At 36.6% G+C, this 15669-nt stretch overlaps 1 protein-coding gene across 2 annotated transcripts in view; it reads right to left on the bottom strand.

The window, feature by feature from the left end:
- The window catches only part of LOC114145100 (voltage-dependent T-type calcium channel subunit alpha-1I-like), a 194018-nt gene that overhangs the window by 21744 nt on the left and 156605 nt on the right, over window positions 1-15669 (bottom strand). For both annotated transcript variants that reach the window (XM_028018492.1, XM_028018493.1), the window contains 5 exons: window positions 13925-14117; window positions 12865-13016; window positions 10978-11087; window positions 8602-8735; window positions 5035-5105 (listed from right to left, as the gene is read on the bottom strand). In XM_028018492.1, the coding sequence (XP_027874293.1) occupies window positions 5035-5105; window positions 8602-8735; window positions 10978-11087; window positions 12865-13016; window positions 13925-14117 (660 nt within the window). The remainder of the gene's footprint in view (window positions 1-5034; window positions 5106-8601; window positions 8736-10977; window positions 11088-12864; window positions 13017-13924; window positions 14118-15669) is intronic.

Below are 15669 nucleotides of genomic sequence, written 5' to 3'. Positions count from 1 at the left end.
ATTGTCATCTCGGCTAAACCAGGCTGAACTTTCAATAATAGACTGTGAATGCCAAAGTTTGATATGCATGATCCTTACATCTAGAAATATGTATTTTCTTACCAGTCATACAGAAACATCTTACTTTATTTCAGTGTTTGCTTAAATATTTATGCTAAAAGGGCTGCGTTTTCCAGTCACATGCTATCATTTTATAGTACAATCAAGTAACTATGTTACCTTCAGAATGCTGCATATGACGTAAAACAAATTTGACTTTGTAATTTAATGCCTTGAAATTGGGCCTCTGTCTCTTTAAGAAACTTCTGCTCTTTCTAAGACTGCGCCTTCAGGAAGTCATCACAATATGGCTCCTCTATTAGCCCTTTAACATTGTTTTTCGCAGCGATGCACTGAGATGTAGCTCATATAACGAGCTCAGCTGATGTGCTCTTCCACCAGGTGTTTGCTATTTACTGCTGGCTAGTCTGAAGGGGCTGGGTGGGAGAGGGCTGCTCTGTGAGGCAGAAGCTTAGAACCTTGGAAACTGCAGCTCTGAGGAGGAGCTTCGTCTTTAAGGTCCACCAACGTGCTTTGCACAGCTGAATGGTTGCCATGGAGATTAAAGGATTTCTCAAACATGCATGAAAGAATGAGGACAACAATCCAGGTATGTTTTTGATGAGGGAATAACATTATAACACAACGTAAAGTTAACAAAAGTCATTTTTACATAATACTGCCACTTTAACACTCTTTACACGTTTTAAAGTCATTATTATAATTACTATAATCATAATTATTTTTTATCCGCATGGATAAAGCACCAGCACTGGATATATAGACAAACTAAACTTTATTTGCTTCAAGTTATTCACTATTAAGCTTATTATCATACTCCTAAATAAAAAAAATTAAATACAAATAAGCATGTTTCATAAGATCCAAAGTAAATGCTAACAATCTAAGTACAGGCTTATTATGTAGGCAGTCACACACTGGTGTGTCAAGGCAAATCACTTTACTTCACAGAGAAATAAATTGCCTGGAAATTCATCCTTGTAAGGTTACTTAGCATTTCCACGGGGAGATATGCAAAGCAAATGGATAAGGAACCCCCCTGGGGTGCTGTAGCGGGCGCTAGCAGCACACCATTAGCTAAGTCGCTTCACAGAGAAGCCGGTGGGGTGCTTCTGAATAATATGTATCTGTGCTAATCTTTGAGGCAGGAAAATAAAGTGATTGTCGATGAGGAAACAATAACATGTACAGTCGTCACTCAAGGAAAAGATGAAAGAGAACCGTCGCAGGAAGTGAAGATGAAAGTAGCGCTAAGCTACTGGGAGAGGTAGTCACGGAAAGCCCATAGCAGTTTGAGGCAAGTAACTCAAACCAATGTGATCCCTTTCGCTCCTTTGGGAAGAGAATGAAAACAAACCACAGTGCCGTAAAACTGCTTAAGACCGATAATGCATAAAAGCTAGTGAGTGACGAGCTTAAGGTACAAAAGCAAACAGCTGGTTTCTGTTGCCAGCACGCCTACACTGGTCGGCTTTTCCTTTGAGCATACTTTTTTAATTATGTGTCTACAGTGTCCCAACTGTATAGAAATCTAAGCAAAACAAAAATAAGACTCTTGCATTTATAATGGGAACATGGTTTTACACATTGTTATAATGTTTTCAACTAAAATTTACTTTAAAATTGGGGGGAAATATTTACTAACAGCTACAAAGTAGTTGATTTTCTATGTCTCTCAGTTAAAAGTTTACATCTGTTTGGTAGATATTACAAAAATATTACATAATCTGACATCTCACAAATCAAGATGATACTTTACTGTATGTGCCTGGAAAATACATGATAGGCCTACCGCCTCTTTAAAAACTACAACTAAAGTTAGTATGTGTTTATGATCAAGTCTATCAAAATAGAGGTGATAGATTTCAGAACTGATAATCATTGTTGATTTCTGCTGCAATTGATGCTTTTTGATAAGTAATACAAACAATAAGGTCATGTTATATAATCACAATTAATACATTTGAATGTTAATGTTTGTTTATTTCAGCAACTCAATTTACTGAGTGAAACATTATGTAGATTAATTACACACAGATTGAGGTTTTCCAGCCTTTATTTCTGTTAAATATTATATCTCTTTGTTTACAGGTGATGAAAGCACAACTTTAAGATTAGATTACTACATCCTATCAATAACATTTCTAAAACAGAAATAATAAGTATTTTCAGAACATATTCTAGTCTGACAAACAAGCCTTGTTCAACCCATATTCAGCACTCTGACTTATTGAATACAGAAAACTGTTGTGTTAGTATCATAATGCTGTGAAACTGATTTTTTTTAAACAAAATTTACTATGACTTGAGATTTCATATATATGCCCAGTTGTGATGTTTTTAAGGAAAAAAACAATGGGAACATGTAATTTATCCTTATTGAAGAATACTGGATTTAGTGACTTTAATCCAGTCGGTAGTAAGCCATGTCTCCAATATTGACTTTAAGTGAATATTGGAGACATGGCTTCTTTTACTATACGTAATTTCAGTTGATAGGTCAGCTATATTAAAGGTAAATCTCTGTAATGTATTTTATTTTACTATACTTTTTTATTTTTGCGATGCCCTGTGTTTGCAATTCCTTCTGGTTCCACCTTCTGTCACACAAAATGAGGAACATAATGAAAGGAGAGCAAGCAAACACGTTGGACAATGTTTGAGAAAGGAGACAAAGGACCAAATGTAAGTTTTATGTTATCTGCAGAAAAGCTGATCACACTTCAGAGAGACACAGAGAAATAATAATGACATGTCCTCCTATTTTGCCATTATTAGAAGAAAAGAAGTCATTTTTTTAAACACTTGGTTTTGGGAGTTTATATTCCCATTTTGAAAATTTGATTTAATTTATCTCTGCAGGCATCTTTTCAACATACTAGTCCCCTCATTACCACGAAGGAAAAAAATAGCATTTTGATCGGCAGCTATGATGGAGCACCTGCTGTTTTTTGTCTTCATCACCTTCTGCACTCCAAGGGTATTAGTGGCACTTCTGGGGAAGCAATTTTAATAAATAGGCATCTGTTTTTCCTAATTATCACAACAGTTTTGTATCCAGGAAAGATCTCATTACAAAAGTACTTGGATTTTTAAAAAAAAGTAGTGCCAGTTTGAAAGGCAAGGAATAACTACGAATCACTTATTCTCTACTAATAATCAAAACTCTTGATATCTATAATTTTGTTCGATTGTAAAGTGGAGTAGCTTAGTGTCACATATTGACAATTACCCATCTGGTATACTATTGTTTTGTTTCTTTCTTGTTTTTTTTATTTTTATTTATTAGCAGATAATAGCAAATATAGGTTTAAAATAAACTTAACTTCATTGTACCAACATGCTTCATGCTGTATTATGAACGTTTAGGGGTTCCAAACCTCCCGAGTTTACATTGATCATCTTTTGAGAGATACATACTTATATAATTTCCTATCAGAAACACATTTCTGGGTCGTTGCAAATTTTGGGAAGAACTCGGAATTTCTAAAATATACATCATGTGCAGTTTTTTTTTTTTTTTCGTCCATCAACCAAGTATTCAGATCCCTTCCCCAAAAACACTGACATATTAATCAGGGAGTTAGACCACTGAGGCTCCATTCAGGAGTCAATTCTTCACACGCACCATCCACCTTTTCATATATGACTCACATTTCTGTACGCACCGTTACATTTGAAGATACTTGATAAACACATACAGCTGAATCCTGGGTGCTCTCTCACTATTAGATGTAAAGTGAGACCGAGCTCGTCACTCTGTTATTACTTAATCTGTTGTGAAAGACGATAATGCTAAGAGCGCTTCATAAATTGATGATGGTTTGGAAACGGAACGAAGCTTTTCCCGATACACAGAGAAACGCCCCAGAGACAGCAGAGAACACAGATGGTGTGAAGGATTAATGCAAATGAAAAAGATTAAATGATTCAAATAAATAAAAAAGGAAGATCTGTTGAAAAATATTTTAGATTTTTTTTTTTAAATAACCTATTTAAAGGGGCAGCATTATGTGTTTTCAGCCACACAGAATCACTTTATAGCACAAACAAGTAACTATGTTGCCTTAAGTTGTTATAAAAATGCTGTATTTAAATCAGATATGACTTCAAAGAAATTTGACTTTGTAATTTAACGCATTGAAATTAGGCGTCTATTAGGCCTCAGTGTGCATCACTGAGGATGTCTCTTTAAGAAAGTCCTGCTCTTTCCAACACTCCACTTTCACAACATGGCTCCTCTATTAACCCTTTAACAACGTTTTACCAGTGCTGCACAGAATAGTAGCTCGTATAATGAGTTCAGTAGATGCACAGTGTTTGCTAATTGCTGCTGGCTAGTCTGAAGGAGCTGGAGTTGCATTTTCAAGATGACGACAATGACGTCAAGGTCAATTGAGCATAATACTGTCCCTTCAAGCAGGTATGTTTACTCTCTCGCCAGCTGTGGTTTTGTGATTCTTCCACCTTTTTTCATATTTTATGTGAACACCCCTTTGTTGAAGCTGAAAGTCAGCACTGGAAACCAATGTTCAATAAAACTCTAACCTTACACGTCTCAGTGACGCTAACAGGACTAAAATCCAGCTATTGTTCACATACTTCACACTTAACAGCACATGAAAATGAAGGAAATGCTTGAGTGCCGAGTCTTTGTGTACTGAAGGAGCACAAAATCTTCAGCTGCTCTTGTCTCATTTATAGCTGTGGGAATAAAACCCTTAACTTTGTGCTACTAGAGTTCCTTTATTTCCCCAAAATTCAGATAAAAAGGCCTGAGACAGATTTTCATGGCATTAGGGAGAAGAACTTTGCCATAACCTGACTTCCTGAAAGTCAGTAATTCTCTGGGACCAGTCACAGTTTCTGGTCGTTTATCATTTAGCAAATGTTAATTAACTCCTAGGTGTCCTCGCAATAAGCTAAGGGAAGATACTGCGAGCGGTGTGTGTGTGTGTGTGTGATGACACATACCTGAGGAAGAGCCTGGACCACTGTGTCCAGCAAGGCCCTCATGCCGGTTGCCATTTTCAGTAATTTCAGCACTGGGAAGAGATGGCAGACGATAAGAGAAGTTTGGCCGCAGGACAAATCATCCAATTTTAGTAGATTTTTGAAACGCTACGGACAAGCCTAAAAGGCAAAGGAGTTCAGGTATCGAAAGAAAAACCCCCGGTGAAACAGAAAACTGGAAAAAAAAAGCCCTGCCTGATATAGAGGTGAGTAATCAAGATACATTAAAGATAGACAGGGAACACGAGAGAGAGAAATGATCAATAGAGGGGGAATGTGTTTCTGGACGCGACACAGGAGACCCTCCGCTGTTCCCAGGCGTCCAATTTCTGAAGGAACACAGACGCTGCCGGGGAGAAATCCACATGTGCATCACTGAGGATGTGTACTGCTTCACAGATAGCAGGAATATGGACACGTGTTTACAAAGATAAACATTCTATTGCTAAAGTTTTTATAGAAATGGAAATTGTTTTATGATTCCAATTAAAACATAAAGACAGATTATTTTATTTGTTTAAAAATGCATATCTTTCTACAAAGACTGTAGTCATGAAGTGCAGTTTTCTAAAATATTTTACTTTTACAAAAGATTTCATGCTGTTCCGTGGAACTAACGAACAAAGATAATAGATGTACACGGTAGCACTTAATATCCGTTAAACAGCCGCTATATAGCATAAGCATTCATTAAACACAAATTACTCAATGATAAGAAGAACATATAATTTTTTTAATTAATTACTTAAAAGTGAAACGCATTAGCACTAGATGTCAATAAGAGATAGAATTATTATGTTTTGTTATCACTCTTACATTAGTAGTTTTATATTACTAGTTTGTTTTTCATTTAAAGGTTTTAGTGTTCTCATCCTAGAGAGAAAGAACTTGATAAAATGTGTAAAGACATAACTGGCCTTTCCCTTAACCTCAAGCATGTTTTTACAGGTGGCGTCTTATCTTCTAGGAATTCTCCTTAGTTGTTGTGAAACTGCCTGTGTGCAGAATTTACTTTCTGTGTTCCCCCTCCCCGCTGTCAAGATAAAATGTTGCTTTCACTCTCCCACATTCCATTCTTGTCTTGTCTTTTTGCTAATAAAAGACAAGCTTCTGCAGTAGGATGGCAGAACGCACGGTGAACAGCTGGCAGAAATGCCAGGTTTACTGTGCCTTCTCCTGTTGCAAAAGCTTGGTTGAAAAACTATAACATTGTCTGTGGTTCTTTTTATAAAGGTTGAGAAAATACCTATCATTAGGATTTGGAAAAGCTAAGCTATGTGGATTGATGCTAGCCTGGAGAAACACAGCTCCCTTGTTCTACGCCTCACTTCATCCACTTGGACCCTCCAACATTGAGAAACGTTTGTTTCCTGCAAGTGTGGACTCTGTTGAAGTTTTAAATTTTACCCAATCGCTAAAGGTTGGACATGTCGGTGGTATGCTACTTTGACGCTCAGAAGCTTAGCGGATATAGCCTGCATTGTAAACAACTGTCCTCCACTGCAAAGAGAGAACTGGTGAGACGAACGAAGCGGCTGTTAATGTTAATTGGCAGTAATATGCATTTTATTTTATTATTGCCCGATAGTAATCTTCAGTTAAAAGCCCTGAAGGAGAGATTGAACTTTAGTCTAAATAATGTGCAAATTAAAACGTTTACATCTCAGACAGAGGAGAAACTGCAAAGGTATCATCACATTTATGTTTACATAAAATATCTGGTTGCTCCTCTCCTTTCTTGGCTCGTATTGTTGTGATCAGATCAAAAATGCCACTGCCAGTCCATGCAAGACCTTAATGTAAGCAGCTCAAATCCTAAAATCCAAACATCACTGGTTCTATTCCAGAGAAGGGATTCCAAATCTGAAGTTTTGTGTTTGCTCTCAGATTGGTGGAGCCTGTGTGAACGGCTTGCTGCAGAGGATTTCAATATTAGGTCTGTAAATGATGACTTCAATATTAGTCTTGGTTCCCTGGCAGAGGCGGCTGGGCTTGGCAGAGCTATAATGTCAAGGCTCTGTATTTGTTTGGCTGTGTGCTCGACGGCTGGAAATATGGGAGCTTTAGTCAGCTGTGCTCTGCTTACATAAGATAAAACTGTGTGAGATGATTGTGATGTTTGATGAGTTCAGAGATAGAAAAAAAAAATCTAACTGAATTAATAATTCACAGAAAGAAAAAATATTTTGCAGAATAGGTTATTTTTTTATTTTTACAGGGTGTTTTCACACCCAGTAGACTCAATCTGATTTTGGACCAAACATATTTTGTTGCATTTTCAGCTGCTGTGGTTCGCTTTCACACCGCAAGGCATCCAACGAACCGAGCCCTATGAGCAACCTGTTCCCCTCCTTGCCTGTGGTGGCGCTGCATCAAGAACCACTGAAGAAAACAACATGGAAACCTCGGAAGAGGACATGAGCTCATCTTTCTCCTTCACAAAATGTAGACAAACATGAAGTGGCATCATATTTTAGCGGTTGTAGGATTTTACTTTTGTCAAAAGACATTTCTCCCACTAGGGCTAGTCTAGCAAGTTTTTTTTGGTTGTATTTACCCAGAATACCTTGTGCTACAGTACGCTTCCTGCTTTTGGAGTGATCTCTGGACACATATGGATTCGAAACGCACAGGAGTTAATCTTACCCGAACAGAGTCGTACAAGAGTTCAATCTCTTGTCCGTATCAAAGTTTGATTGCGCATTCTCACCTCCTCTAACAAACTAGACTTTCCAAGCAAACAAACTAGAATTTGATTAAAGCAGACTACACTGGACTGGTGTGAATATGTCCGTAAAGTTCAAAAGGCACCTAGCTATCAATTTCTAATAGTTCTTATAGATTTTTTTACATTGCGAAGTGCATTTTCAAACCTTATTAGTCAATCACATTTACATTCCGTTCAACAAAATGTGTAATATTTACAATTTCCATAAACAGGCAGAAACACAAAAAGGTAGTAAATGACAGAATAATAATAGTTTAGTCATAATACAGAAAATAACATCAACTTTAAATATTTTCTGTGTTGTTTTCAGAAGTCAAGGAAAGTTTTTCCAGAGGTCAAACAACGTGGCAAGTATAACGAGAGCATAAAAGAAAGACTGAAAGTGACTTGTAGTCCTCACACGGTCAAATGCCCCTCTTGCTTCCAAATTACAGCTAGCTGTTGCAAAGTAATTAGCATATCACCCATGGGTCCTCTCAGCAGTCCCTCAGCAACCCAGCGGAGGGCAAAGGGTGAACGTTAACGGGTGAGGATTATACAAGATTGATGTAATTAGACTTCATCCTCTTCAGTGTGAAGTTAAAATAAACTGTAAGCCCCGACGGGGGTTTGCTTTAATTTCCTCTAAATATGAGGAAGCAAAGTGCCAAACGCGAGACATTTAAAACGCTAATCAATTGGCTTTATTTAGCAGCAATAAAGGCAGCTATACAAGTGATGCAGCTGCTTGAGGTATGAAGTGTTTGTGGTCTCTACACTTTTTTTGTTGTTGTTGTTGCATCGACTGTAGGGGGAATTACCTCGCGCTATCCGGAGCACCCTCATGATCCTGATGATGGTGGGGTTGATGGGAAGGGAGGCATTGATCTCAATCTCCTCCAGAGTGATGCCCATCACCGACAGCAGAACTATAGCCAAGTCCAGCTGATTCCACCTGCACACACACACCCAAATCTCTAATATCTGAGATGTAAAATTAGACATTACTCAGGCAAAAAAGGAGCAGAGATTTGCCTAATTAAGTGTGTAGCTCTGAAATTTAGGAATTCACATACAAAAAGCCTAAATTATACTAATTTTGCAATGAATATTAATGCTTTGTATGAACTCAGTGAGCAATTTGCTTGACTTTCCAACCTGGCAGATGAATTGCTACCATTTGGCCATAATTTGAAAGGCTGGTGCTGTCATTAATATTAATAACAATAATGGAATGGAGATGCTAACAGCTAATTGAAAGTATAGTCTCAAATAATTTGGCCCCAAATTTACTTCACCTTATTTGCATTTTCTTAAGATGAGTAACTACTGTAAGCAATGCTAGTTAGGTTAGAAATACAGTACACACATTATCTGCAGTAGAAGCCAAATATTTACATACACTGACTAAAAAGACACAAACCCATTTTCTTTCTAATCATCTGAAGTTAAACCAGACTAAACTTTTCTTGTTTGCTCAGTTAGAATGACCAAACTTATTTCTATTTGCTAAATTACAGAAAACTTGATCAGGACTATATATATATATATATATATATATATATATATATATATATATATATATATATATATATCCGTATCAAAGTTTCCTCAATTCAAAAGTTGATATACATGGGGTCAGTATGTTTTAAATTGTATGAGTTGGGTCAAACTTTGGCAGAAGACTTAGAAAAAGTGTTTGTATTTTTTTATTCAGTGGTTTCAACTGTGCATAAAGGTTCCTAACTTCTGAGTGATATTTGCAAAGAAACCAGGGTACAGATGGGAGCAGTATTTAAAGAAAGAATTTTACCGATAAATTGAATCCGTAATATTTGCTACAGAAAAATATAAAATATAAAATGGCACTCGGTTCATCATGCAAGGATAAGAAGCCAGAGTACAATTGACAAATCCTCTCCGGGACAAAGATCTCAGATCTGGGAAATATTTCCTAATGACCATTTGTACATTTGGAGAAGAAACGGAGAAGCTTGCACAAGACTTTTAAAGCTCATCTTAAAACCCATCTATTTTATTTGGCTTTCAACTCTAGCGGGATCTAGTTTTAAATTGTATGTTTTTGTTTTTAAACTGTAAGTTTTTATTTTATGCTTTTTTATTGTTATGTTGTGTTTTGATGTACAGCACTTTGTATCAGCTGTGGTTGTTTTAAAGTGCTTTATAAATAAAGTTGGTATGGTATAGTATGGTAAGACCAAGAATATTATTTCAACTGTGACGGCTGGCAGCATTGTAACTTTTGGGCTTTTCTGCTGCTGGAAGTCTACAGACAAAAAATGAAATTTAGGATTTAGCATCAGGCTGCTTGTCTTAACGAGACAAAAAGACACAAAAATCAACACGTTAAGAAGCTGCCCACCAGTCTATGATCACATTAGCGATGCTTTCAGGCATTCATGCGCAGAGTTAGATAGTAACTTAGTTACATTTACTTGAGTAATATTTTGGAAAAACTTTACATTTAGGAGTATTTTTACTACACTGTACTTTGAGTAATTTTATTATGAAGTATTTCTACTCTTGAGTAATATTTCTGGATTCTCTACCCACTGAATGAACAACAAACATGTTTTAACCAAAAATTCACCAGACACAGACACACACCTGCAGTTTATGTTGACGTTTCATCAGTTTTTTATTGAAAGACACTGATTTGGAAAAACTTTCTTTTCCCAAATTTGGTAATTTTTTGTTACGTACAAAGATTATTGTCATTTTGATTCTTAAAATACCAAAATTTCCACTTAACTTTATATTTTGGCCCATCTGATTACATAATTTTTAAATATTACTCAGTACTTCAGTAGACTTTTTACCAAATACTTTTTTACTCTTAACTAATTTCTTGGATGGAGACTTTTTACTTTTAGATGGAGAGGAGTAGGAATATGTTGAAGTAGTGCTACTCCTACTTGAGTATCATTTTTGGCTACTGGCTGAGAACTGTAAAAACTTTAGCGTTCAACATGCTGGTAAAATTACAGAATTACTTTACACTTGAATCTGCCAGTGGTAAAAAAAACAACAACAAAAAACTAGGCTGAACTGTCATTTCCACAAGATCAGCCCAGTATTAACATATTTGAAAGCAGAACGCCATTAAAATAAGCACATTAATGAAAGATAAAGTTGAAATGAGAAAGCAGGCATCTGGTAAAAAGCCAGAGGTGTACCTGTCCTTAAAGAAGCGGCGGAAGCCAAAGGCCACTAGCTTGAGAGACGCCTCAATGACAAAGGTGGAGGTGAAGAAGTAGTTGCAATACTTCAGGGCGGTCTCAAGCGACTGCAAGCAGAAAAGTTCAAAGAGAAAAAAATGTAAGTTTGAAAGAAAAAACGGCATCAGGAATGCAAACTTTAATATGTCTTCTATCTGGACTTTTTTTTTTTTGTTCGTTTCATTTGATTCTGCTGGTCATTTATTTATCGCTTCATTTTGAGAACTCAGAAGAACATAATCTCAGCTGGTTATGAGGATTGTTGCTCTGCGAGTGTGTTTTGACAGAAGGAGCAAATGATCTCGCCAACAAATCTCTCTTAATAGAGGCGAGTTTAATTGAGACAGACAAGTAAATTATATGAGACTCTGGAGAGGAAATGCGCAGCATTTGTTTTTTGTTTGTTTTTAGCTACTACTCTGCAATTAATGAGGTATTGAAAACACATGATGATTAAATCTTATTTGCATGTAGATGGAGAGGAGAAGCACACGCTAAAGAAGCTTTGGTAATTTCTATCACATCCTACAAACAATTTCAGTTACATGATGCTTTATAATAAAGGAGTAGTGAACTCCTTGCAAGTCATCATGTAGACTAATAGAAACGCCATACAGTGAACCGTTGCCTCTTTGTAGTTCAGCATTTGTGAATTCACATACTTGCTGATTTTCCTGTGGCGCTTACTAGCATATTAACTGATTTATATGCTAATCAGTTACTAGCCAATACAGCTTGGGAACTTAAAAATACAAATGTGCATTACTACTTGGCACGCTATTGGCTGCGGTTTACAAAGCAGCCAATCCAGAAGCACCATTTGTTTTCCTAGGTGCTGATTGGCTGTACGCCTAATAAGGACAGATATGAAGATAATCTTGGACGTTAGCTACTGTGGTAATAAACACAGACGCTATCCACTGTCCGTGTTTATTAATAAATATTAAAATCTATGCATACGTAAATTTTTTAGTTCAAGCTATTAATACAGTTCTAAGTATTTTCAGATTTCAGGTATTCATGAGGGGTTTTGGGCTCTAACCTCCATAAATACTCCAGGTCTACTGCTAGTACTACAGTAATAATCAATATGTTCCATCATTTGGCAGAAATATGAGCTGTTTTGTTTGTTTTAAGTAAAAGTAATGTCATGATTCTATGTAGGACTGTGAAATGTTGGTGTTTTTGTTCAAGATTACTATAAGTATTGCCCTGATTCGAATTTGATATTGGATATCGGTTGGATATAGGCCAAGAAAAAAAGGAGTATCGGATTATATTAGCCCCTGTCTAAACTCTCCGATATTAGAACGCCAACAGAAGCAGTCCTCTCCAGAATTTAGTCTGCCCCAGCATTTCTATTTAGCAGCAGTTGTAATCTGAATGCAAACCCACTGGATAATAAATAATACATGGGTCGGTTCAGTGGTCATACCTATTGCTATTGACTATTGTTCTCTGAGTAATATCACCTGATCAGATATCTTCTAACATTCTCCATAAGTAATCAAAGTCTGCATTATTCGTGCTGGTATCGTATCGGGTCAGTATCTGTATCGGCCAATACTCAAAGCAGCAATATCGGTATCGTATCGGATGTGGAAAACTTCTAATTACTGTACAGTAAAAATCTCATAAGGATTTACGTGTAGTCTGCTTCTATCACAGTCGTTTGGTATGGAAGAGCAGAAAACTCTATTGAGATAACAAAAAATAATCAAAAACAAACAGCAGGCAGAAATCAGCAGCAGGCGTTTGCAAGAGACCCAACAGCCAATCATCACCAGATGTCCTGACGCCCTACACGAGTCCACAAAATCCCTCTGAATCAAGATGTGTGTTCACCTGTGGCTGGCTGTAGTGCTCCAGGGACATGGTGATGACGTTAATGCATATAATAAAGGTGATCACGAGGTCCAGGTAGTGGCTAGTACACAGAGCATGGATGGCCAGCCGGGTACGGCCGTAGGAAGAATAGTAAGGCAGTTTCTGGGCTTCTGCACCACAAGATGGCAAAAAGTCAGATTAAGGATTTAAAAAAAAAGGAAAGATCAAAATAAACAGGACACGGTTTTGAGACATTTAAAAAAACAAAAGAACACCAATTATACAATGTGAAGGAGGTTGGCTAGTAAAAACACATGTGAAGATCTCCTCCACCCCCCCGCCCAAAAAACAAAGGAGAAACTGTGCTTTTTTAAAAACAAGGCAAATCGAAAATGTTAATGTCAAATTTGTTTGTATAGCACATTTAAGACAATTTACAGCAACGATTAAAACAATAAAGTCAGAGATATTAACAAACAGAAAACAAAGAAAGAGAATTAGTGTAGAAAACACAAGGCACAAACAAGGTTTAACAACAGTTTCAGTAAAAATGAGGAGCAGAGGAAATTATGCAAAGAAAGACAGACATAAAAATAAGAGCTCATATTAAGGGAAGAAGTTTCATAATTGTGAGCCGAAGGTTGAGTAGTTTTAAATGAGTTCAAATAAAGACTCATTCTCATTTATGTTACAGAAAGACTTTAGCATGTGTTATCTATGTTTTTTAAAAGCAGGAGCTTATTTTAAAGTTTTCAGCCCAATATAACTGTATGTTACATAACTTTCTTCTTAGACTACATTTTGTTCTCAAACACTCCAAGACTTAAGAGTAGACATCAGTCTTTTACTTTATCAATTCTTAAACTGATGTTTGTCTGGTTTTAGCTTTTTCTGTGCTCCATTTGATGCTATTTTAATTTTGTTGCCTTAGAAGATTATTGTTTCTAGTCCAGTCCCCATGCCAGCTACTTCTCCCCGCTCAGTTCTTCACCTTCCCCGATTCATAAACTCATCACTTCCTAAAATCGTACCTAATTTACTACCTCTACATGTCAATCCACAACTTTCTCTTTCTTACTTCTCCTCTTCTTTTCCATGCGACGCTGGCGCTTTTCCTCCCTGCGCCTCGCCTCCTCCACCTCCTGGTGCTGCCGACACTTGTGGAAATTCTCCACCACCACACCCACGAACATGTTGAGGACGAAGAAGCTGACGATCAGGAGGAACGAGATGAAGTAGAGCAGCATCCACGGATTGTTGTTGGTCAACGGCTGGAGAGAGGACAAGGAGAGAAACAAATGAAATGATGAATGACTGGGAGGGAAAAACAGTGACTCTTATGGAATAAGAAACCACGAGCATGGTCAGATTGGAATTTAAAAAGAAAACAGTTGTAGATCAGTGTAGCTGAGGTATAACTGAAAATAAAATGATCTGTAATAAATGAAAAGTACTGAACTGTGAAATAAGAAAATTAGCTTTTCAGTTAATTGAAAAATGACAAGATAACAGTTCCACACCACTGGCGCAAAAAACAAAACAAAAAAAAAAACCCAGAGGATTATCTGCGTATAAATGTCAATATCAAAACCACATATATACTGGAAAAACACTAAATCTTTCCAAGTATTTTTGTTTATTTATTTATTTATTTTTAATTAATATTAAGGAATTATTGACTTAAAACGAGCTTCTGCATGCAGCTAAAAAGTAACATGTAAGCTAGTTTTGTCCTACTTCAGGTGTAGTAGGAAGATATTTCCACAAGAAACTAAACCCAAAATACTTGGTAAGGTTTTGTGTCAACAGTAACAGCTGTTCGTATTTAGGCATCATGTGGACAAGTTAGGAATCTGAATTTGAAAAACAAAATGCAGAGAAAGGAAACAAAAGAGAAAGAGTTGACAAAATGCTTTAGAATTAAAGACGATGTTAATTTATTGATAAAAAATGTAAGATAAAAATGCAAAAAAAAAAAAAATAAATAAATAAATAATAGAACTAAAATGTCAAAAATGAACAGGCTCAGAAGTGAGTAGCTCCACTACTTGTGTTGAAGGCCTTAAAGGACATTATGCTCCAGGAAGAAGTCCTTTCTGCCATTGTTAACCGTTGCATTGTCCTGTTGACAAACCCAATAAGTGTAAAGACGGATGTCTATTGCAATGTTTCCGTTGAAAGGAAAAACTCTTTTAGTTGGATATCCTTGTAATGCTAAAGACATGGAAGCCATCATGTCCAGAGTAAACATTTTTTCACTAAAAAAACAACTTTAATCCATATTTTTGTTTTCTATCTTTAGTGCTGTTTGCAAAGTCAAAACAGAGCTGATATTTTATTTTTTGCCTTTGAAGATATATTTTTGTAGCTTAGGCCGTTCTCTCACAGATCCCGACATTGTTGCTGAATGAAGCATCACTTTTTTTCCCCATCTTTGTTTGTCCAAACTCTTTCATAGTCTATTAAAAAGGGAGAAAAGTCTGATTTCATTTAAAATGTCTCACTGTCTTCAACCTTGACAGTGATGGAGGAAGGTCTTTGCTAGTGAAGCTCAGAAATCTTGAGATGTTCAAAGACGGAAAGTGTCTTTGCCTCTGTTACCAACGAAATGTGACATGTAAACGCCTAACGGAAAACGACATGAAAGCCAGTTTTACTGGCATATTGACTTTTTTGAGACTGCGGTGTTCAAAGTTTTGAGCAGCTGATTTAGCATTTTGAAGGGATATACAACACGGTCACCATCGCACTGAAAAGCACAAAATCTTACCAAGTATTTTGGTCTTGAGCTTTCTATAGGCAGACTCAGGTTTGCCTATAGAA

This window comes from Xiphophorus couchianus, chromosome 5 (assembly GCF_001444195.1).
Source record: "Xiphophorus couchianus chromosome 5, X_couchianus-1.0, whole genome shotgun sequence".
NCBI classification, from domain to species: Eukaryota; Metazoa; Chordata; class Actinopteri; order Cyprinodontiformes; family Poeciliidae; genus Xiphophorus; species Xiphophorus couchianus.
This window is presented reverse-complemented; position numbering and strand designations above follow the sequence as displayed.